The sequence below is a fragment of the Salmo salar genome, chromosome ssa18 (genome assembly GCF_905237065.1).
Source record: "Salmo salar chromosome ssa18, Ssal_v3.1, whole genome shotgun sequence".
Lineage (NCBI taxonomy): Eukaryota > Metazoa > Chordata > Actinopteri > Salmoniformes > Salmonidae > Salmo > Salmo salar.
In genome coordinates this window covers 19,231,444-19,257,226 of record NC_059459.1, presented here as the reverse complement: position 1 = coordinate 19,257,226, position 25,783 = coordinate 19,231,444, and the positions used below count along the sequence as shown (strand labels likewise).

The 25,783-nt window shown below is 43.3% G+C and overlaps 1 protein-coding gene across 1 annotated transcript in view; it reads right to left on the bottom strand.

Moving 5' to 3' along the window:
• The window catches only part of LOC106577001 (protocadherin-15-like), a 250,597-nt gene that overhangs the window by 166,422 nt on the left and 58,392 nt on the right, over positions 1-25,783 (bottom strand). Inside the window, 1 exon segment of the mRNA XM_045700849.1 lies at positions 2,195-2,355. Within this exon segment, the coding sequence (XP_045556805.1) occupies positions 2,195-2,355 (161 nt within the window).

Here is a 25,783-nt window from a genome sequence, read left to right as displayed (position 1 = left end):
GCAGAGATGTGGCAGGTCCTGGAGGACCTGCGTAGGGACAGCGTGGAGGAAGAGCCTTGGGTAGCAGAGGTGCGCACGGTATCGCCAGTGCGCCTGCACAGCCCAGTGCGCTCTGTGCCAGCGCCCCACATTTGCCGGGCTAGGGGGAGTGTTCAGTGAGGACGTGTTGTGCCGGCTCAGTGCTCCTGGCCTCCGGTGCCCCTTCTCGGTCCGATGTATCCTGCGCCGAGGACGCGCACTGTGTCTCCGGTACGGCTGCACAGCCCAGTGCGTTCTGTGCCAGCGCTCCACACTTGCCAGGCTAAGGTGGGTGTTGAGCCAGAACGGGTGATGTCAGCTGTGCACTCCAGACCTCCAGTGCGCCTCCTCGGTCCAGGATATCCGGCGCCGCTTATGCGCACTGTGTCGCCGGTGTGCGGTCACAGTCCAGTCCGGCCCGTCCCTGCTCCCCGCACCAGGTTAGTGGTGCGTGTCCCCAGTCCTGTCCGGCCCATCCCTGCTCCCCGCACCAGGTTAGTGGTGCGCGTCCCCAGTCCAGTCCGGCCCGTCCCTGCTCCCCGCACCAGGTTAGTGGTGCGTGTCCACAGTCCAGTCCGGCCCATCCCTGCTCCCCGCACCAGGTTAGTGGTGCGCATCCCCAGTCCAGTCCGGCCCGTCCCTGCTCCCCGCACCAGGTTAGTGGTGCGTGTCCACAGTCCAGTCCGGCCCGTCCCTGCTCCCCGCACCAGGTTAGTGGTGCGTGTCCCCAGTCCTGTCCGGCCCATTCCTGCTCCCCGCACCAAGCTAGTGGTGCGTGTCCCCAGTCCTGTCCGGCCCATCCCTGCTCCCCGCACCAGGTTAGTGGTGCGCATCCCCAGTCCAGTCCGGCCCGTCCCTGCTCCCCGCACCAGGTTAGTGGTGCGTGTCCCCAGTCCTGTCCGGCCCATTCCTACTCCCCGCACCAAGCTAGTGGTGCGCGTCCCCAGTCCTGTCCGGCCCATCCCTGCTCCCCGCACCAGGTTAGTGGTGCGCGTCCCCAGTCCAGTCCGGCCCGTCCCTGCTCCCCGCACCAGGTTAGTGGTGCGTGTCCCCAGTCCTGTCCGGCCCGTCCCTGCTCCCCGCACCAGGTTAGTAGTGCATGTCCACAGTCCTGTCCGGCCCATCCCGGCTCCCCGCACCAGGTTGGTGGTGCGTGTCCCCAGGCCAGTCCGGCCCGTCCCTGCTCCCCGCACCAGGTTGGTGGTGCGTGTCCCCGGTCCTGTCCGGCCCGTCCCTGTTCCCCGCACCAGGCCCACGGCGCGTGTCCACAGTCCGGCACGGCCTGTGTCCGGTCCACCGGTGACCAGTCCTGTTCCGGTCGGCGGCTCCGCTCCGGAGCCTGAGCATGCCGCTCCACCGTGGTCCAGTCCGGGCCAGAGGGGTAGGGTTAAGGTGAAGGCGGGGGAGAGAACACGCCCGGGGCCAGAGCCTCCACCGAGGGTGAGGCGCCCACCCGGGTCCCCCCCCTAATAGACTTTAGGTTGGTGCGCCGGGAGTACGCACCGTTGGAGGGGGGGTACTGTCACGCCCTGACCAGGTGAACTCTTCTATTTTGGTCAGGGTGTGGCATTTCTATAGTTTATTTTCTATGTTTTGGTATAGCCTTGCTTTGGGGCGTATTTCTATGTTGGGTTCTGTAGATTCCCAATCAGAGACAGCTGTCGCTAGTTGCCTCTGATTGGGGAATCATATTTAAGTTCCTTTTCCCCCCACGATGTTTGTGGGTTGTTGTCTCTTTTTGTTGGAGCAGTAGCGATACGTTTATTCTCTGTTTTGACCGTGTTATTTCAGTCTGTAATAAATAACATGTGTTCGCTCCCAGCTGCGCCTTGGTCCACTTCTTCCTTCCTGCACGACGATCGTTACAGGTGGATTGGAAATGATCCAGAAAATTACATTGACGGAAGCCACGATCTATCTGCAATATCAATTCTAACCCCCCCCCCCCCATGAAAAAAATACAATTATAATTATAATAAATGAATTGTGCGGCTTGGAAAATCAATGCGATTTGGAGAGCTTACAATGTAATTGCATACAATTTAAGTATCAGTGGAACTGTGTGCATGTGTGTATGTGTAGGCAAGTGTGTCTGTGCTTGTGTTTGCAATTTTTTTTAAATATAAAAGCCTTTTCCTCTACTAACAACAGTATCCAAACCCAGGTCCATACTCACATCTCTGTCCAGGACACGTCCGGTGCTGTTGAGGAACAGTCTCTGTCTGAGGGGATCCAGGATGACCCAGTAGGCATAGTTGTCAAGCAGGATCAGAGAGATGGTCCTGTCTGGGTCCTCTGCTCTCCCGTTGATCTGCATATTCTCCACCAGAACTGTGCCTGCACAGGAGAAGTATGTTATATTGTAATTCAGCATAACACTTCTATCCATTGCAAATTACATTTATTTAACAGATTTATGTCCAGTATGTCGCCCATGCAAACACCAAACCACTAACGCTAGTGTTGCAAGCACTATGCCTCAACTAACAGTCAGTCATGTTACACTGCTGCATAATTATCAGGGTCCACATACTCTCCAAAACTTCTGAATCCCTTTGCGGAGAAAGCTACATCATAGCTCACCCCAGGCATGACCAAATTCTGTTCCTCAAGAGCCACTTAAGTATTAGATTATTTTCATCCTTGTTTTTGAATCATGATTAGAATGATTAGAATCCGACACTGCAGTACTCAAGCACTGGCCAGACATTCTCTCTCTGCTCAGACACCTCTAGAAACACAGCCTCGGAATTCTGGCCTTGGCTGGAGGAAACCAACCAATTGTGCCTTGTTTGATTGGCATGCTTGTTAGGATACCATGACTACACCACAAAACCTCCTGACCTTGTTAATGTGGAGCCACCTTTTCTAAAAATGTTGCAAGACAAAATACATAAACTCAGAAGTAATGTAGCAAGGCATATGCAGTATTCTCTGCTTGCATTTACAAAACCAGTCAAAAGTTTGGACATATCTTCTCATTCAAGGGTTTTTCTTTATTTTTACTATGTTCTACATTGTATAATAATAGTGAAGACATCAAAACTATGAAATAACACAAGGAATCATGAAGTAACCAAAAAAGTGTTAAACAAAACAAAATAGATTTTATATTTGAGATTCCTTGTGTAGCCATTCTTTGCCTTGATGACAGCTTTGCACACTCTTGGCATTCTCTCAACCAGCTTCATGAGGTAGTCACCTGGAATGCATTCCAATTAACAGGTGTGACTTGTTAAAAGTTCATTTGTGGAATTTCTTTCCTACTTAATGTGTTTGAGCCAATCATTTGTGTTGTTACAAGGTAGGGGTGATATACAGAAGATAGCCCTATTTGGTAAAAGACCAAGTCCATATTATGGCAAGAACACCTCAAATAAGCAAAGAGAAATGACAGTCCATCATTACTTTAAGACATGAAGGTCAGTCAATACTGAAAATATCAAGAACTTCGAAAGTTTATTCAAGTGCACTCGCAAAAACCATCAAGTGCTATGATGAAACTGGCTCTAATGAGGATCGCCACAGGAAAGGAAGACCCAGAGTTACCTCTGCTGCAGAGGATAAGATCATTAGAGTTAACTGAACCTCAGATTGCAGCCTAAATAAATGCTTCATAGAGTTCAAGTAACAGACACATCTCAACATCAACTATTCAGAGGAAACTATGTGAACCAGGCTTTCATGGTTGAAATGCTGCAAAGAAACCACTACCAAAGGACACCAATAAGAAGAAGAGACTTGCTTGGGCCAAGAAAAATGAGTAATGGACATAAATCTGTCCTTTGGTCTAATGAGTCCAAAATTGAGGTTGTTGGTTCCAACCGCCGTGTCTTTGTGAGGGTAGGTGAACGGATGATCTCTGCATGTGTGGTTGCCACCATGAAACATGGGGGAGGTGTGATGGTGTGGGGCTGCTTTGCTGGTGACACTTTCTGGGTCATCCTGGATCCCCTCAGACAGAGACTGTTTCTCAACAGCACCGGACGTGTCTTGGACAGAGATGTGAGTATTGACCTGGGTTTGGATACACTGAAACGCCATCCCATCTGGGACTATAATTTGTTTTTCAACAGGACAATGACCCAACACACCTCCAAGCTGTGTAATGGCTATTTGACCAAGAAGTAGGGTGATGTATTGCTGCATCAGATGACCTGGCCTCCACAATCATTGTAGGACAGTAGGACGTGTGTATCTGTCTTTGTCTTATCCCGTGTCTCATCCCATGTAAATAGCCGGTCTTTTTCGTATATATCTTAATCTCACTTTCTATCTAAGAACTAAATATACTTTCCAGCAGCCCGCCTCACCCAATGTGGTATTGCTATTGTTATTCCTTATAACTGGAACTTCCATCAGGAGCTAGCCAGCTAACTAGCTACTAGTCTTTGTTAGCCACGGCTAGCGGTCCTCACCTTTTTCCCCCGTCATCTGCCAGCCTTAGCTCGGACAACACCTGCCAGTCTGCACAGCGCGATATCAACCCAGAACATATCGGACTGCTTCACTCTACCATATCACCGGATTCCTGCCGCTCTGGAGAATTACACCGGATCATTACTCCGGATCATCGCAGCTAGCTAGCTGCAAACGAGTGGCTACTGTTAGCTAACGCCTCTGTCCCGAAGCAAGCACCAGCTAGCCTTTAGCTAGCCTCGAGCTAGGCCCATATACCAGCTAAATTTAGGGCTACAATACCTCCTTTGCCAATTGGCCTGGACCCTTTATTGTCGACACAGAGCCCCGCCGATCCAACGCGACTGGACTGCTGACATGATCGCCCGATGTGGTCTCAACAGGCTATTCTGTTACGATGTCGCCGAAGAACCATCTTCTAGCCCCGGCCTGCTAGCTTAGCTTTTCTGAACGCTGTGTCCCCTGCTCACCTAGCGTAGTAGTGACTACCGAACAGCACCCTGACTCATCTATTGCTGCTCTTATGACCCTATGATCACTCAGCTACACAGCTGATGCCCCCTAGACTGTTTCAATAACATGGTACCTCATTTTGTTTACCTGTCGGCCCCAGCCTCCTGTATGTACCTAACTGACCCGCTCTGCCCATTCATCGCCATTTACCCGTTGTTGTCTTAGCTCTCCTGATCAACACCTGTGATTGCTTTATGCCTCTCTCTAATGTCAATATGCCTTGTCTACTGCTGTCTTAGCTAGTTTTTATTGTTTTATTTCATTGTAGAGCCGTCAGTCCAGACGTCCCACCCCACACACATGTGGAAACCTCACCTGGCTTAACTAGTCCCTCCAGAGACGAAACCTCTCTCATCATCACTCAACGCCTAGGTTTACCTCCACTGTACACACATCCTACCATACCCTTGTCTGTACATTATGCCTTGAATCTATTCTACCATGCCCAGATATCCGCTCCTTTTATTCTCTGTCCCCACCCCACTAGACGACCAGTTCTTATAGTCTTTAGCCGTACCCCTTTCCTACTCCTCCTCTGTTCCTCTGGTGATGTAGAGGTTAACTCAGGCCCTGTAGCCCCCAGTTCCACTCCTATTCCCCAGGCGCTATCATTTGTTGACTTCTGTAATTGTAAAAGCCTTGGTTTCATGCATGTTAACCTGTTATGGCTAGGGGGCAGTATTTTCACGGCTGGATAAAAAATGTACCCGATTTAATCTGGGTACTACTCCTGCCCAGTAACTAGAATATGCATATAATTATTGGCTTTGGATAGAAAACACTCCAAAGTTTCTAAAACTGTTTGAATGGTGTCTGTGAGTATAACAGAACTCAAATGGCAGGTCAAAACCTGAGAGATTCCTTTACAGGAAGTGGCCTGTCTGACCATTTCTTGAACTTCTTTGCCATCTCTATCTTTTACAAAGGATCTCTGCTCTAACGTCTTCCATGGGCGCTCAGAGCCCGGGAAAAACCTGAATGTCGTCATCCCAGCCCCAGGCTGAAACACATTATCGCCTTTGTCAAGTGGCCGATCAAGGGACTGTGGGCTTAGGCGCGTGACCTGGCCGCCCCCGTCTTTGTGATTTTTCCTCTGTTTGCCGAAAAGGAGATTCCCGGTCGGAATATTATCGCTTTTTTACGAGATAAAGTGCATAAAAATTGATTTTAAACAGCGGTTGACATGCTTCGAAGTACGGTAATGGAATATGTCGAAATTTTTTGTCACGAATTGCGCCATGCGCGCGACCCTGATTTACCATTTCGGATAGTGTCTGGGACGCACGAACAAAACGCCGCTATTCGGATATAACGATGGATTATTTTGGACCAAACCAACATTTGTTATTGAAGTAGCAGTCCTGGGAGTGCATTCTGACGAAGACAACAAAAGGTAATCAAACTTTTATAATAGTAAATCTGATTTTGGTGAAGGCTAAACTTGCCGGGTGTCTAAATAGCTAGCCCGTGATGGCTGGGCTATGTACTTAAAATATTGCAAAATGTGCTTTCACCAAAAAGCTATTTTAAAATCGGACATATCGAGTGCATAGAGGAGTTCTGTATCTATAATTCTTAAAATAATTGTTATGCTTTTTGTGAACGTTTATCGTGAGTAATTTAGTAAATTGTTAGCAAATTCCCCGGAAGTTTGCGGGGGGTATGCTAGTTCTGAACGTCACATGCTAATGTAAAAAGCTGTTTTTTGATATAAATATGAACTTGATTGAACAAAACATGCATGTATTGTATAACATAATGTCCTAGGTGTGTCATCTGATGAAGATCATCAAAAGTTAGTGCTGCATTTAGCTGTCTTCTGGGTTTTTGTGACATTATATGCTAGCTTGAAAATGGGTGTCTGATTATTTCTGGCTTGGTACTCTGCTGACATAATCTAATGTTTTGCTTTCGTTGTAAAGCCTTTTTGAAATCGGACAGTGTGGTTAGATAAAGGAGAGTCTTGTCTTTAAAATTCTGTGAAATAGTCATATGTTTGAAAAATTGAAGTTTTTGTATTTTTGAGGAATTTGTAATTCGCGCCACGCCTATCATTGGATATTGGAGCAGGTGTTCCGATAGCGGAACGTCTAGATGTAAGAGGTTAACATCAGAAGCCTCCTCCCTAAGTTTGTTTTATTCACTGCTTTAGCACACTACGCCAACCCTGATGTCCTAGCCGTGTCTGAATCCTGCCTTAGGAAGGCCACCAAAAATTCAGAAATTTCCATCCCCAACTACAACATTTTCTGCCAAGATAGAACTGCCAAAGGGGGTGGAGTTGCAATCTACTGCAGAGATAGCCTACAGAGTTCTGTCATGCTACCCAGGTCTGTGCCCAAACAGTTTGAGATTCTACTTTTAAAAATCCACCTTCCCATAAATAAGTCTCTCACTGTTGCCGCTTGTTATAGACCCCCCTCAGGCCTCAGCTGTGCCCTGGACACCATATGTGAATTAATTGCCCCCCATTTATCTTCAGAGTTTGTCCTGTTAGGTGACCTAAACTGGGATATGCTTAACACCCCGGCCGTCCTACAATCTAAGCTTGATGCCCTCAATCTCACACAAATTATCAATGAACCTACCAGGTGCAACCCTAAATCCGTAAACACGGGCACCCTCATAGATATCATCCTGACCAACCAGCCCTCTAAATACACCTCTGCTGTCTTCAACCAGGATCTCAGCGATCAATGCCTATTAGCTGCGTCCGTAATGGGTCCACAGTCAAACGACCACCCCTCATCACTGTCAAACGCTCCTTAAAACACTTCAGCGAGCAGGCCTTTCTAATCGACCTGGCCCGGGTATCCTGGAAGGATATTGACCTCATTCCGTCAGTAGAGGATGCCTGGTTATTCTTTAAGTGCTTTCATCACCATCTTAAATAAGCATGCCCTATTCAAAAATGTAGAACTAAGAACAGATACAGCTCTTGGTTCACTCCAGACCTGACTGCCCTTGACCAGCACAAAAACATCCTGTGGCGTAGTGCATTAGCATCGAAAAGCCCCTGCGATATGCAACTTTTCAGGGAAGTTAGGAATCCAATATACACAGGCAGTTAGGAAAGCAAAGGCTAGCTTTTTCAAACATAAATTTGCATCCTGTAGCTCAAACTCCAAAAAGTTCTGGGACACTGTAAAGTCCATGGAGAATAAAACCAACTCCTCCCAGCTGCCCACTGCACTGAGGCTAGGAAACACTGTCACCACCGATAAATCTACGATAATCGAGAATCAACAGCTCTGCACCCCCCACAGCAACTTGCCCAAGCCTCCCCCAACTCTCCTTCACCCAAATCCAGATAGCTGATGTTCTGACAGAGCTGCAAAATCTGGACCCCTACAAATCAGCTGGGCTAGACAATCTGGACCCTCTCTTTCTAAAATGATCCGCAGCAATTGTTGCAACCCCTATTACTAGCCTGTTCAACCTCACTTTCGTTATCGTCTGAGATCCCTAAAGATTGGAAAGCTGCTGCGGTCATCCCCCTCTTCAAAGGGGGTTACACTCTAGACCCAAACTATTACAGACCTATATCTATCCTACCCTGCCTTTCTAAAGTCTTCGAAAGTCAAGTTAACAAACAGATCACCAACCATTTCGAATCTGTACCTTCTCCGCTATGCAATCTGGTTTCAGAGCTGGTCATGGGTGCACCTCAGCCACTCTCAAGGTCCTAAACAATATCAAAACCGCCATCGATAAAAGACAATACTGTCCAGCCATATTCATCGACCTGGCCAAGGCTTTCAACTCTGTCAATCACCGCATTCTTCTCGGCAGACTCAACAGCCTTGGTTTCTCAAATGACTGCCTCACCTGGTTCACCAGGTTCAGTGTGTCAAATCGGAGGGCCTGTTGTCCGGACCTCTGTTAGGGTTAAATTCTCGGAACCGACTCTTTTCTCTGTATACATCAATGATGTTGCTCTTGCTGCTGGTGATTCTCTGATCCACCTCTATGCAGATGACACCCTTCTGTATACTTCTGGCCCTTCTTTGGACACTGTGTTAACAAACCTCCAGACGAGGTACATTAAGCATCTCCAATCCAAAATTAAATCTAGAATTGGCTTCTTATTTCGCAACAAAGCATCCTTCACTCATGCTACCAAACATACCCTCATAAAACTGACTATCCTACCGATCCTTGACTTCGGCGATGTCATTTACAATATAACCTCCAACACTCTACTCAGCAAATTGGATGTAGTCTATCACAGTGCCATCCATTTTGTCACCAAAGCCCAATATACTACCCATCACTGCGACCTGTATGCTCTCGTTGGTTGGCCCTTGCTTCATATTCGTCGCTAAACCCACTGGCTCCAGATCATCTATAAGTCTTTGCTAGGTAATGCCCTGCCTTATCTCAGCTCACTGGTCACCATAGCAGCACCCACCCGTTGCACGCACTCCAGCAGGTATATTTCACTGGTCACCCCCAAAGCCAACCCTTTGGCCACCTTTCCTTCCAGTTCTCTGCTGCCAATGACTGGAACAAATTGCAAAAATCACTGAAGCTGGAGACATATCTCCCTCACTAACTTTAAGCATCAGCTGTCAGAGCAGCTTACCGATCATTGCACCTGAACATAGCCATCTGTAAATAGCCCACCCAACTACCTCATCCCCATATTGTTTTTTTTTTGCTCCTTTGTACCCCAGTATCTCCACTTGCACATTCATCTTCTGTACATCTATCACTCCAGTGTTTAATTGCTAAATTGTAATTATTTCGCCACTATGGCCTATTTATTGCTTACCTCCCTAATCTTACTACATTTGCACACACTATATATTGACTTTTCTATTGTGTTATTGACTGTACATTTGTTTATCCCATGTGTAACTCTGTGTTGTTTGTGTCCCACTGCTTTGCTCTGTCTTGGCCAGGTCACAGTTGTAAATGAGAACTTGTTCTCAACTGGCATACCTGGTTAAATAAAGGTGAAATACATTTTTTTTTTTTTATGAAATCACCCGACCTCAACCCAAATGAGATGGTTTGGGATGACTTGGACTGCAGAGTGAAGGAAAAGCTGCAAAGTGCTCTGCATTTGTAGGAACTCCTTCAAGACTGTTGGAAAAACATTCCATGTGAAGTTGAGAGAATGCCAAGAGTGTGCAAAGCTGTCATCAAGGCAAAGGGTGGCAACTTTGAAGAATCTCAAATATAAAATATATTTTCATTTGTTAACACTTTTGTGGTTATTACATGATTCCATATGTGTTATTTCATAGTTTTGATGTTTTCACTATTATTCTACAATATAGAAAATAGTAAAAACAAACAAAAACCCTTGAATGAGTAGGTGTGTCCAAACTTTTGACTGGTACTGTAAATGCAAGCAAAGCATTTAGCTATTAAACTAAATAGGATGGTGTATGTTATGGATATTTTCAATTACACAGTATTGTCATGACGTGCCCTGGGGGGAGGATCATAGACCTAAACAGGGACAGTCATGTCGAGTGTGTTTCATTTGGTGATCTCATGAAGAACAGGAAACACACATAACTGTATCTCTTAAAGTGTACATTTCCCAGCTGTCAGGTTTACATCTAAATATTGTGAAACGTATGTGATTAAACATGAAACAAAGAGACCCACGGTAAGCGGGACATCTCGAATGGTTAAGAAGTCAGAGAACGCCGGGACAGAGTTCCCCCGTTGGAATAGCTACAATTCTATAGACCATTAGACCATACAACTGTAGTGTTTGGCTACACGGCTGTAAATGGTTAAACTCTGAAACTATCGATCACTACAGAATAAGAGCAAATCTTAGACGTATAATTACTAGTCTGCAGCTAGAAATTACGTATGTCTAGAACGAGTATACCGACAACCGCCGAAGCAACTATTCTATGAGATCATTTCTGAATGGTACTCTTAAGTATCCATTCTAACCACCTACCACCACGAAAGACATTGTGACTTCTAGGAAAGTTAACCAGAGACTCTGATGAACTCTGATGAACTCTACAGAATGATCAAGGATTCCAACAGAGAAGACAACAACGACATACGGGCATAAATATATAAATTGCAATTATTCTCGAATGAGCAGCATTTCATGTGCAAAAGATTAGCATTTCAATAAATATAATTATAGACTGTGTTTAGTGAATCTATTTTGTCTTTCCCGCTCTTTCTCAGTTCCCACCCCTTTCCTTTGTCTACCAAGCGGTCATATCGGCTTAGCCCTCTAGGGACTTTTCTATCATTGTTAGTAACCAATATCTATTGTTTGTTATGTAATTCTGTGTGATTATCTAGTTAGTTAGTAGATAAATAATTAAGCCAATTTATATATTGCTGATTAATTATGGAAACTAGGGTTCATGCAGATAACCAAGAATTTTAAGGCGTTTGGAATGAGAAGTGATGAGGTAATAATTCATTAGTAGAAGACTAAGTGATCAGATATTAAAATATCTGAAGAGTTATATTTGTAATCTCAACATTTTCTGTGGTGCCCCGAATTCCTAGTTAATTCATGTTTACATGATTAGTTTAATCACATAATAATTAAACCTAGAAAACTGATTTGATATAAAATAACAGTCTTCACATTTAATGATAGTCACAGACATGACAGTATAACACATTGTATTTCATGCTTAAATAAAATGGCCTAATGCAGTAACATACAGGAAGGAGGTTCCAGGGAAGTCAGAGGATTATTATTAACAATCTACATTTTCACCATTAAAGTGTATGCTCCATGTTTGGGGCACGGCATGTTTGATGCAGCTGTGTTGCAATCAAGAGGACACACCATTATCTCCCGCTGACTTGGACACAACCCCATTTGAATAATAGATCTTCAAGAATTTAATTTAAAGTGGAAGACAGGGACCCGTGCAGGTTCATTAATCTCAAAACAATGCATTTTCATACTTTCGCTTCAGTAATTTGAGAGGGACATCTTTTTGGAATATCTTGTTCATAAATTATACTGCAGATGATATTACAGAGGAGGGAGATGGAGCCTTGTTGCTTTATAATGTTAATTACACTTAAGCTTTGTGGAGAAAGTAAGGCTAGCAATGGCTTTCACTATTTCTGTCAATGGAAGATTCATGCACTTCTAGTCACTTACTCTATCAATCTAATACTTACAAAACTCACAAAGGAAAGAGGTCATGTTGAAGTAAACTTCTGCAGCTGGTGAGAAACCTTGCAAAAAAAAATCTTGCTGAAGCTTTCCTACCTATGGGTTTTTCTCCACTGAGCATTTAATCTATTTCAGACTTCACAGTGTGACCAGCCCACTGAGGGAGGGCAGAGGACTCATTTTCATTTTCATTTTACATTTTATCAGATGCTATTATCCAGAGCGACTTACATTCATCTTAACATCTTAACATAGCTAGGTGGGACAACCACATATGACAGGAATAGAAACTTCACTTTTCCTCAATAAAGTAGTCATCAGCAAAATCAGTGCTAGAAGGGGAGGAGTCAAGTGCAAGTGTTGGTTCATTGGGGTGCCAGGCCAGAGAAGAGCTTGTTAGGGGCTGAGCGGGAGCTGCCATCGCGTAGGGGTGGGAGAGCCAAGAGAACAGAGGTGGCAGTACGGAGTTCTCGGGTAGGGGTATAGGGTTTGAGCATAGCCTCAAGGTAGAGAGGGGCAGTTCCTCTTGCTGCTCCGTAGGCTATCACCATGGTCTTGTAGTGGATGCAAGCTTCGACTGGAAGCCAGCAGAGTTTGTGGAGGAGCGGGGTAACATGGGAAGGTTGGGAAGGTTGAAAACCAGGTGACTTTTATTCTAAATATCAAAAGACACTCTGCAGAACCATGCTACTGTACCAGACACGGCTGATATTGCAAATCAAATAGATTTCTATTTCAGAAGCTATGGGAAGGTACGTCGGCGGAATTCCACTTCACTATACCTTTTATGGCTCTAATAATAATGGTGATAACATTAGGATGTTATCAGTCCTATTAGGATTTTTTTTTTGCATATCCCACTCCCCGTGAGATGCTCTCAGATAGTTGGGTCACAGCCAGGGATCAGCCATTATTGGCAACGGCCCTGGAGCAATTAGGGTTAAGTGCCTTGCTCAAGGGTACATCGACACCTAGTCGGCTCAGGGATTCGAAACAGTGATCTTTCAATTAATGGCCCAACGCCCTTAACCGCAAGGCTACCTGCCACTCATATGATGATATGTTTCAAACAATAGCTATGTAATTATTTAATTAGTATTTAGATAATATACCGTTTTCTCTAATTGAGAGACCAGGCGCTTTGTGTGAGTTCTGTAGATATTGAATATATATTAAAGATAATGCCTTTCATAAGGTGTAAGCCTTGATGACTCAGAGCAGAGTTTCTAGACTCACGATATCTTAGACCTTTGACCAATATAATCAATCACAGGATCATTTTAGTACATGTGCTGAGGTTTACCAAAGGCTTTGAAATTAGCAGGGAGAAAATCAAAAGATTAATGAAAAACAGATCAATAAGCACTTCATTTGTTTTGTACTGAAGTCGAACCGATTGCAGGTTTAATTGTGTTTGATCTTTGAAAGAATACAAGAAACATGATATTTTCCACGCAAAAAGCCCCCAAAAAATTAACTGAAAAGTAATTAATGTCCTCAATCCAGTGAAAAACACCATGCTGTATGAAAAAATCCAATAGTATGACTTTTCAAGACCAGGAGTATTCTATAAGAGGTTGTGTAAGAAGTACGGTTTTACTCTATACCTGACATGGTGGATCAAACTCTGTGTTCGATAGGATGTGTCAGTGGCTGAGGTTTGGCTCCCACCGCTTGACCCCTACAGTTTCACACCCTGGACCCTTCAGCACCCATCAACCAAGTGTGAATGGAGAGAGTGAGCAAAGCTGAACACAAACACACTCATACAGTTCCCACATAGTAGAGATTTGCATTAAGCGGTTCATAAGTTACATCAAAACGTAGGTGGAGTGGGGGAATGGGATGGGAGGTTGGGGGTGGAGGTACACTTATTTTCTATTTTATTTTCCTGTTCATCTTTAATTTATTATCATTTTAACTTTGTATGTAATTTATTTCTTAGTTTTTTCTTCTACTTTTGACTGGCAGCCTATGGGTACATGTTTTGTAAACTTGTCATTTGAAATGGATAATGTACCTGTAACCCTCCCCCCCCCAACAAAAAATAACAAAACAAATAAAAATGTTGTAAAAATAAATACAGGCAGAGCCAGTACAGAGTCGATGTGCAGGTGTGTGTGTGTGTGTGTGTGTGTGTGTGTGTGTGTGTGTGTGTGTGTGTGTGTGTGTGTGTGTGTGTGTGTGTGTGTGTGTGTGTGTAAGGATGTATGAATGTGTGGGTAGAGTCCAGTGTGTGTGTACTGCATAGAGTAAGTGCAAGAGAGTTGGTGCAAAAAAGGGTCAATGCAGGCAGTCCGGGTATCCATTTGATTATCTATTTAGCAGTCTTGTTTAGCAGTCTTGGCTTGGGGGTAGAAGCTGTTAAGGGTCCTGTTGGTTACAGACTTGGTGCACTGGTACTGCTTGCCATGCGGTAGCAGAGAGAACAGTCTTATGGCTTGGGTGGCTGGAATCTTGGACAATCTTTTGGGCCTTCCTCTGACACTGCCTGGTATAGAGGTCCTGGATTGCAGGGAACTTGGCCCCAGTGATGTACTGGGCCCTACTCGTCACCCTCCTTAGTGCCTTGCGGTCGGGTGCCTTGCAGTTGCCGTACCAAGCGGTGATGCAGCAAGTCAAGATGCTCTCAACGTTGCAGTTGTAAACATTTTGAGGATCTGAGGGCCCATGCCAAATCTTTTCAACCTCCTGAGGGGGAAGAGACGTTGTCATGCCCTCTTCCTAACTGTGTGGGTGTGTGCGAACCATGTTAATTCCTTAGTGATGTGGACACAGATGAACTTGAAGCACTTGACCGGCTCCACTACAACCCTGTCAATGTGAATGGGGGCATGCTCGGCCCTCCATTTCCTGATGTCCACAATCAGCTCCATTGTCTTGCTGATGTTGAAAGTTTGTTGTCCTGGCACCACACTCCCAGGTCTCTAACCTCCTCCCTGTAGGCTGTCTCATTGTCGTCTGTGATCAGTCCTACCACCGTCGTGTCTTTAGAAAACTTGATGATGGTGTTGGAGTCGTACGCAACCACTCAGTCGTGGGTGAAAAGGGAGTATAGGATGGGACTAAGCACACACCCCTGAGGGGCCCCGTTTTGATGTTGATCATGGCAGATGTGTTTTTGTCTACCCTTACCACTTGGGGCGGCCTGTCAGGAATTCCAGGATCCAGTTGCAGAGAGAGAGAGGTGTTCAGTCCCAGGGTCCTGAGCTTGGTGATGAGCTAGGAGGGGACTATGTTGGTTAATGCTGAGCTGTAGTCAATGAACACCATTCTTACATAGGTATTCCTTTTGTCCAGGTGGATGAGGGCAGTGTGGAGTGCAATAGAGATTGCGTCATCTCTTGTTCTGTTGGGGCGGTATGTGAATTGGAGTGGGTCCAGGGTGTCTGGGATGATGGTGTTGATGTGAGCCATGACCAGCCTTTCAAAGTATTTCAAAGCTATAGATGTGAGTGCTCCAGGGCCACTAACCCTCCCATGTCCCTTAGATGACACTGACACACTCTATTCTAGTATTGTTCATGTTCTCATTTAAGGCAGAGGGCACAAGATCCAAGGGTGAGTTAAAAGCTAAACAACTTCATTGCAGAATGTGGCCAACCAACACCAGCTATATCGCTCGTTAAGTTTTCTGAATGCTATTATTCTATAGGGTATCGCCCTCTGCATCACATTCCCTTTCACCCCAACATCTAATGAGAGACTTTGACTTTCATTGTTACAGTAAATATGTCCACATCCATGAAAGTGGTATTGATGAGGACTTTTAGGGTCTCTATTCACGGAACCAGTGAGCATCCCGCAGGTTAAATCTGTTCGGAGAGGTAAAGCCTTCTGATTAGCTTTGTGTTGTACGTAAAGCTCTGTCACACTCTCAGTCCAGACAGCGTGTGACAACAAGACTTAAGACGTGCTCTCAACAATGCAAGCCTATTAAACATTGCTGCAGACATACAATCTTAAGGAGAATGCAGATAAAAAATAATCTCTCTCTCTCTCTCTCTCTCTCTCTCTCTCCCTCCCTCCCTCTCTCCCTCTCTCCCTCCCTCCCTCCCATTCAGTTGTGAGTAACTGGGAGAATTGTGTGATTATTTTCCAGACCAAAGCCTCGACTAGAGAGACCGAGGCTGCTGAAGCTGGCCTAATCTCCACTTGAGCCTTGCCACAGCTGCACCATGGATGTCAATGAGCTTCTTACCAGTGTTAAACAAATCAAAATATATTTTATATTTGAGATTCTTCAAAGTAGCCACTCTTTGCCTAGATGACAGCTTTGCACAGTCTTGGTATTCTCTCAACCAGCTTCATGAGGTAGTCACCTGGAATTTCAATTAACAGGTGTTTCTTTTTCAAAGTTAATTTGTGGAATTTATTTCCTTCTTAATGTGTTTGAGCCAATCAGTTGTATTGTGACAAGGTAGTGGTGGTATACAGAAGATAGCCCTATTTGTCACAACCCCATTCCACCTCTCCAACATAGGTGCCAGGGCCTTCAGCTGCTCGACACCCAGGCTCTGGAATGTACTCCCCCTACACATACGACATGCAGTCATCACATTCAAAAACCTCCTCAAAACACACTTCTTCAACGATGCTTATATCTTATAGGCTAGCGTCCATGATTGACTCTGTCCTACCGCCCTCTTCTGTGCCTTCCCAGTTCCCTATGTATCCATATGTGTGTCCCCTACCCAACCCCTTACCCTAAACTGGGTTCTCATCCTCTTCCCAACCCCTCCCCTTCTGTTTAATCTGGTCCTTTTATTTTAAATTGCACATTTAATTGATGCATTTGATTTTATGTACTGTACTTGATTTCATGTAGGCCTACTTTTAATGTAATATGTCCTTGAGTATCTTGAAAGGCGTTCCCCAAATAAAATGTATTAATATTATTACACAAGAGACACCCACATCAACGCACGCCTCCAAGACCCAAATCTCATTCTCATTTCCTAATGAGGACAATTGAAACCGAGGCTAAATCAGTAAGTTCAGCCCCGTTCTCAAGGGAAGTATCTAAATGCTGATTTTGCAGGCAATTTAGAAAAATAATCTCTGAGGAATGAGATCCAATAGTGAAATGAAGATGACCTATCCCTTTAATGATTACTCAGTCTGATGAGGATTAAAGCTGCAATATGTAACTTTTTGGGCAAATTCACATAGAAAGGTAAGTTATAGATCTGTCATTCTCATTGAAAGTAAATCCAAGAAGCGGTAAATCAATTCTAGGTGCATTACTTCTATGCTTTCCGTTCTGAAGTTTCATTTTTGCGTCTTTTACTTTTGTACACCAGCTTCAAACAGATGTAAAAATATATATTATGGAAAATATATTTCACAGTGGTTTAGATGGTACAATGACTCTCTACACTATGCTTGCTTGTTTTGTCACATAAACTGAAATCAACAAAAAAAAAGAAAATACATTTAAACTTTTAATCCGTATTACTTGTGTGACTACGAAACTATTAAAGTAAAGTCATTTCTTGAGACCAGATTTTCCAAGCAACTAATACAAGGGGATGCTGTTCTTGTGAAAATTTACCCCAGGATTTTCTTAGAGAGATGTAAATCCAAAATGACAATACACAGAACATTTTTAAATCTAACGTGACAATGCTCAGACACTCTGGGAGAGGCATTTGGATAATGCAGCGGGGGCTGAGAATTCATGTCAGAATCGACTTGAGAAAAATTGAAGGATGGTAAAGAGGAATTTTTCTTCCTACTTATAAAATTGCATTACAGTTGGGAATTTAAGTTGTTCGGATGAGTTCTGTATTAGAGGTTTATATAATATTGGGAATGTGAGTGAACATATTACATATGATTTAGTAATCTGTTTTGTGAGTAGATAGCTATGAAAATAAAATGAGACAAAGGTGGATGTTTTTAAATGGAAAAAGGCAAGAACCCCCACAAAGAATTTAAGTGTATGTAAATGAGGATGCAGAATGCTAGCTATACTTCACAGAAAGTCATCTTTATAGCTTATTTTTAATGAGGGTAAACAAAGAGTCAACGCAATTTAGCACAACACAGCTAATTAAACTGACTGTTTATCTCAACATAATACTGTAATCGCAGTCTTATTTACTCATCAACTGTAGGAATATGTTTCACAATACCAAAAAACCACACTAGCAACCCCACAAAGCTAATTGGGTGAACACCGAGATAAATATCAACTAGTGTTCTATCATTCCACTAAAGATTTGACGTTCCACTGAATTAGCAAGCAGATTCAAACACGAAGCCATCGAGATACATCAGATGAAAAAAAAATTGTAAAATGGAAAGTCTGGATAAATTAAATCTTTATTTGCTAATACATCACATGCACGGAGGCAAGCATGCAAGCACCTACAGTATGCACACTGTCAACACACTACCCTCTCTCTTTGCTTTCCACTTTCCATGTACCATTCTCATCTCCCCCACACGCCTCTCAATCCCTCTCTCTTCCTCTCCCTCTCTAATCCAAAGAAGTAGCAGGTGTTGGGGACTAATCCAGTCCTTTCAGCCACACTCTCTAATTACATATTGCTGGCCTTGCAATCACTTCAACAGGGCGCACGCACGCACGTACGTATGCAAGCATGCACATGCGCACACACACGCCGGCAGGTAGCCTAGCAGTCAGAGCATTGGGCCAGTAACCGAAAGGTCTCTAGTTCAAATCCTCGAGCTGGCAAGGTCAAAAAATCGGTTGATGTGACCTTGAGCATGGCACTTAACCCTAATTGCTACAGGGTCGTCCTCTCAGGGACTTTAGGATATGCAACAAAAAAAAACATCTAATTCACACATGCATATTAATAAACACTTGTGAAATAGGGCAAATATAAGCACCAACCAAATTATTACACACACAAACACTTTCTCTGTATCACACTGGCAGTGGTAAACTGGGAATGAACATTTGCCAAATCCAAATTAAACCCTTGAATGTAAACCAATCACATCGCAGAACACATCCACACTGTAACCAACCCAGGCACATGCATACTCATGCAGGAACAAAAACGCACAAACACACACTCTGTCTCTCTCTCTTTACTCTGCTGCCAGGCATTCATGTATGCGTTTCCACCAGGGGTCTCATCGTTTGAATCACAGAGAGACGGCTCCAGAATACCAAACCGGCATCTCAGCTAGAAGAAGTTACAACCAACATAGCACTAAAACAGAAATACACAGAGCTCTCATTTTAACATAGCAACCATTCTATAATTACAGGGCCCAGTCATAATAGCTTCGTATCAATCTGAGACCCTTAAAATGGGTAATGGGCAAACAGGTGTGCACCAGAGACAAATTAACAAGATTTGCTTAATTCAAATGTGAGAATGAAATAAAACAATTGACAATTGAGAGTGTCTTAGTTCACCATCATGTGTGTGTGGATAATTAGAGAGAGAGAGAGAGAGAGAGAGAGAGAGAGAGAGAGAGAGAGAGAGAGAGAGAGAGAGAGAAATAGGATTGAAATAGCGCTGGAGAAAGGAGTAAAAACAGTCACAAGGCCCTTGCATGGGCGCTTTCACAGATTGTTGAAGCCACAAACAATATTTAAAACAATTCTGAAGCTGGTTCTGAGGTACTTTGTACCTGACATTTTCCTATGGAAGACAGCATCCTTCAGTCCTTGAATGCTTTCCTAGAAAGAGGAGACCGAGAGACTGAATTACATTTATTGTCTGGAACCCTCTGCTTTAGCTGCTTGGTTCTTCTTTTGCTATGTCAATTCCTCTAATGCAGCCTCAGTCCTGAGCCAAGTGTCTGTGTCTAGTGGTGTATTTAGCCTGTCTCGTTATCAGACTGAATCTAGTGCATTCTTATTCTTCACATTAGTTGATTGGCATCAGCTAGTTCAGGGTAACTATTCAGCAATGTAGCTCTTTGGCGATACAGCCCAAGTCTAACTACAGGGGATGCCCTGTAGAAGCCTGTTGCTGTTGCCATTGCTTTTGTGGAGAGGGAGCATTCTTCATCTTCAGCTTTCATTGTATGCATGTGTGTGCGTGCTTGCATGCACAGTACAGTGGCTTGCGAAAGTATTCACCCCCCCTTGGCATTTTTCCTATTTTGTTGCCTTACAACCTGGAATTAAAATGGATTTTGGGTGGTTTGTATCATTTGATTTACACAACATGCCTACCACTTTGAAGATGCAAAATATTTTTTCTTGTGAAACAAACAAGAAATAAGACCAAAAAAACGGAACACTTGAGCGTGCATAACTATTCACCCCTCAAAAGCCAATACTTTGTAGAGCCACCTTTTGCAGCAATTACAGCTGCAAGTCTCTTGGGGTATGTCACTATAAGCTTGGCACATCTAGCCACTGGGATTTTTGCCCATTCTTCAAGGCAAAACTGCTCCAGCTCCTTCAAGTTCGATGGGTTCCACTGGTGTACAACAATCTTTAAGTCATACCACAGATTCTCAATTGGATTGAGGTCTGGGCTTTGACTAGACCATTCCAAGACATGTAAATGTTTCCCCTTAACCTCTCTTGGGTTGGGGGCAGTATTTTCACGTCCGGATGAAAAGCGTGCCCAAAGTAAACTGCCTGTTACTCAGGCCCAGAAGCTAGGATATGCATATAATTGATAGATTTGGATAGAAAACACTCTAAAGTTTGTAAAACTGTTAAAATAATGTCTGTTAGTATAACAGAACTGATATGACAGGCGAAACCCCGAGGACAAACCATCCCAAAAAAATAAAATTCAGCCTACCACTATTTTCAATGGCTGTCACTTTTATTATAAGGCGAAGTCCTCCCAGATTGCAGTTCCTAGGGCTTCCACTAGATGTCAACAGTCTTTAGAAAGAGTTTCAGGCTGGTTTTTGGAAAAATGAGCCAGAAATTGTAGTTTTTCTAGGTGGCTCCCATTTTGGCTGTAGTGTTTCCAAGTGCGTGATTGAGAGCGCGTTCTTTGGTATTTTTCTCCGGTAAAGACAATAACGATTCTCTGTCTTAAATTTGATCATTTATTTACATATTAGGGTATCTAAGGTTTGATTATAAACGTTGTTTGACTTGTTTGGAAAAGTTTATTAGTAATGTTTGGGATTAATTTTGTATGCATTTTGATGGAAGGAAACTGGGTGGATTATTGACTGAAGCATGCCAGCTAAACTGAGTTTTTATGGATATAAAGAAGGACATTATAGAAGAAAAGGACAATTTGTGATGTAACTGGGACCTTTTGGAGTGCCAACAGAAGAAGATCATCAAAGGTAAGGCATTTATTATATCGCTATTTCTGACTTTAGTGTCGCACCTGCCTGGTTGAAATATGTTTTTCATGGTTTTGTATGCGGGGGCGCTGTCCTCAGATAATCGCATGGTGTGCTTTCGCCGTAAAGCCTTTTTGAAATCTGACACAGCGGCTTCATTAACAAGAAGTGAAGCTTTATTTTGATGTAATACACTTGTGATTTTATGAAAGTTAAATATTTATAATTCTGTAGTTTGAATTTCGCGCTCTGCAATTTCACCGGATGTTGGCCAGGTGGGACGCTACTGTCCCACCTAGCATGATGCTGCCACCACCATGCTTCTTCATGTGGTGATGCTTTTCTCAGGGTGATGAGAGGTGTTGGGTTTGTGCCAGACATAGCATTATCCTTGATGGCCAAAACGCTACATTTTAGTCTCATCTGACCAGAGTACCTTCTTCCATATGTTTGGGGAGTCTCCCACATGCCTTTTGGCGAACACCAAACATATTTGCTTATTTTTTTCTTTAAGCAATTGATTTTTCTGGCCACTCTTCCATAAAGCCCAGCTCTGTGGAGTGTACGGCTTAAAGTGGTCTTATGGACAGATACTCCAAACTCCGCTGTGAAGCTTTGCAGCTCCTTCACGGTTATCTTTGGTCTCTTTGTTGCCTCTCTGAATAATACCATCCTTACCAGGCTGTGAGTTTTGGTGAGCGGCCCTCTCTTTGCAGGTTTGTTGTGGTGCCATATTCTTTCCATTTTTTAATAATGGATTTAATGGTGCTCAGTGGGATGTTCAAAGTTTTAGATATGTTTTTATAACCTAACCCTGATCTGTACTAACACTGATCTGTACAAAACTTTGTCCCTGACCTGTTTGGAGACCTCCTTGATCTTCATAGTACCACTTGCTTGGTGGTGCCCCTTGCTTAGTGGTGTTGCAGACTCTGGGGCCTTACAGAACAGGTGTATATATACTGAGATCATGTGACACGTAGATTACGCACAGGTGGACTTTATTTAACAAATTATGTGACTTCTGAAGATAGTTGGTTGCACCAGATCTTATTTAGGGGCTTCATAGCAAAAGGGGTGAATACATATGCATGCACCACTTTTCCGATTTTGACTATTTTGTGTATGTCCATCACATGAAATCCAAATAAAAATCTATTTAAATTACAGATTGTAATGCAACAAAATAGGAAAAAATGCCAAGGGGGATGAATACTTTTTCAAGGCACTGTGTGTGTGTATTTTTTAATCAGGGTAGCGATATCTTAATCATGAAGGGAAGTGATATTTGTGACTTAAATACAGAGTATATCAAACACCGTCCCCCTCCCTTTTGCCCTCAGAACATCCTCAATTCGTCAGGGCATGAACAGAATCTGAAACAGCATTGGTCACTTGCACTTGTCGGGGCATGGACTCTACAAGGTGTCGAAAGTGTTCCACAGGGATGCTGTTTTAGGTTGACTCCAATGCTTCCCAATGCTTTGGGTGGTGGACCATTCTTGATACACATGGGAAACTGTTAAGCGTGAAAAACCCAGCAGGGTTGCAGTTCTTGACACAAATCGGTGCGCCTGGCAACTACTACCATACCCTGTTCAAAGGAATTTAAATATTTTGTCTTGTCCATTCACCCTCTGAATGGCACACATACACAATCCATGTCTCAATGGTCTCAAGGCTTAAAAATCCTTCTTAACCTGTCTCCTCCCCTTCATCTACACTGACTGAAGTGGATTTAACAAGTGACATCAATAAGCGATCATAGCTTTCACCTGGATTCACCTAGTCATTCTATGACATGGAAAGAGCAGGTGTTCTTAACATTTTGTATAATCAGTGTATGTCATTCATATGGATAGTCCTACTTTATCAGTCTTCCAAGTGATCTCACCGCGACTTATGCTCGCCCACAGCACATACTGTATAAAATGCTCCTTTCTAATAAAACCCTTCATCTACACTGCTCAATATTTCCGTGAGAGGAATGGGCAGCCTTTCACACGTTCCTAGCTTCAACTGATATAAATCATGCATTTGTATAGAAAAGATAAACACCAGGAACCAGACCCTTAGTTTACAGGCACCTTGATCTGCTTCTTCCATTCTGTCCCTCCCATCTCGCTCACGTCCACTCTCTTTTTATAGCTCATTCTCTCTCTCTCTTAATCTCTTTTTCTATGCCTTTATCTCTATACTGCTCATGCCATCTCTTTCACTTAATCTCTTTACCTCTCACTCGCTTTTCTTTCTCTCTTCTAAGACAATCTGTATTATTCTCTCGTTCTCTCACACACTTTCTCTCTTTTTCTGTCTTCTCACTCTCCTTCTCGCCGTCCTTTCTCTCGCTCTCCAACGTCCTCTCTCTACCTCCACTCACTTCTGTAATGCTCTCTCTCTAGTTCAGTTCCCGTCTCTCTCTGCACCTGCAGACAGCCCATATCCTTTATCCCCCAGATAGAAATCTCTTCAATCCGATTAACTGCAGTTGAAACCTGTGAAAAAAACACATTTGCTTTCTCATACATTGAACCAGCAAAAAAGCCAAAACAAAACAAGCTTTGTCTTTACGATAGAAATCAGCTTTAAATGGTGAAGTGATACTTTGAATGTTTCTGGCACCTGTCAGAGTGACTGCACAACAAACATTTTGGATAAATTAAACATGCTATGTTCCATCTGAGTGAGCAGTCATATCCCCCTGTGAGCCCTTGGCATTCTCAGACTGCACAGAGTTCCCAGTAGGCAGACATGGTGAGCTGCAATGAGAAAAGCATGTCTAGAATCAAGCTAAGCCTGAACCTAAACAATAATAAGCAAGTGCTTTGTTTAGTCATCTATATAGCAATGTATCACTCTGTCCTCCTAGCCATCTTTTACATTGCTCAACCTATCTCCCTATCCATCTCTTCACCCTTCTATCAGTATATCCCCAGCTGACCAATAAGTCCTCATCAATCAATCTTGGAATTGTATAGATAATATACATGAGGATCATTTGAATACAGGCATCATATTGCTTCCCTTTAAGTCATACTGTAATATGCAATCCTCATCTTCTTCTCTCAGTAAAGTCAATACAATCCTTCCCGTTGCATTATCCCATTCAATACACCAATGATGGTACGATTGACAATGGAAATTGACGTCAAAATTTGGGTCCATTTCTTCCTTAGCAACAACATGAAAAAACAATGAGGCCAAGCTATTCAGACCTCTCTTTGATCACTAAGCAGTAAAGAAAGTGACATGAATCAATATTGTTTTCTGTTCTTTCCTTGGCTCACCATAATGCTACAGCACACAATACCAATGAATGGCCATTCAAATTGCGAAAAAAGCACTCTCACATCTGAGTTTTGTTGCATTACTTCAAAGAAAAGAGAAACCTGCACACTGCTCTCGCTTGTTTCACTTTTTTATTAAAGCTTACGTGTATTCCTATTGGCCTTCATCAGAGCTTTTTTTCAAAGCTCTGACAAAAGCAGGGAGGCCCACACTTAAGCTGTGCACTTATCAATCCGTATACGGTTTGGTCATTGATAAGTGCCTAAATTGGAAAGCAGTGGCTGTACAGTAACGGGCTATACAAGCCGAGAGAGCTCTGGGTCTCCGCTTCACAGCGCTGTATGGGATTCAACTGACAGACGCTCTAAGTGTGAGCACCAAGCGCAACTAGAAGGTGCGCCATCCGTCCCGCTAATTGGCTTGCGCAACAAGATGCCCCCATCCCTCCCTCCCATTGGCTACTTCTGCTAACGTTTTGTCGCCTGAGAGACGGGAATGCTGTAAATCAAGAGGACTTGATGTGTTCAGAAAGATGAGACATTGAGGATTATAATAAATACAGTTTCGGTGTAATGCTAGCAAACCACACACCCTTGCAAGCAAACCACACACACGCACAAATATTATAAAACTCATGTCATTTACAGTATCAATGTTTATGATAGGCTCATTCTACTCTGAACAATTGGTTAATGACGCCATGTCATACTTGTAATTGTACAGCAAACATACCAATGTTTGTCTATTGTGAAGAAAATTGCCTACAGAACAAGTACCTGAAGGCGCTCATGGATCCATTCTTTGCACACCAAAATTACAATCCGTTTCTCCGAAGTGCCTTGTGAAAGCCTAACACTGTGTCGTGACATGACTTTCATTCATTTCCTTGAGTCATATCACCAGTTAGACATCTACTCAAACCCTTGTCCTTTTTTTCTTATGTTGGACATCCCCACATTTTCTATTTATATTCTTATGTTGTTACTCAATGTATCAAGAGTCTGATTTCGGTATTGACAAATGCTGCGAAAAGTACAGAAAATGTAAAATGCTCAAAATGTGTCCTCACTTTATTTAACTAATTAATGAAATTAGACCGAAAGGTTAAATAAAAATGTAAAATAAAAATTGTATCTGATGACTTATTTATTTAATCCA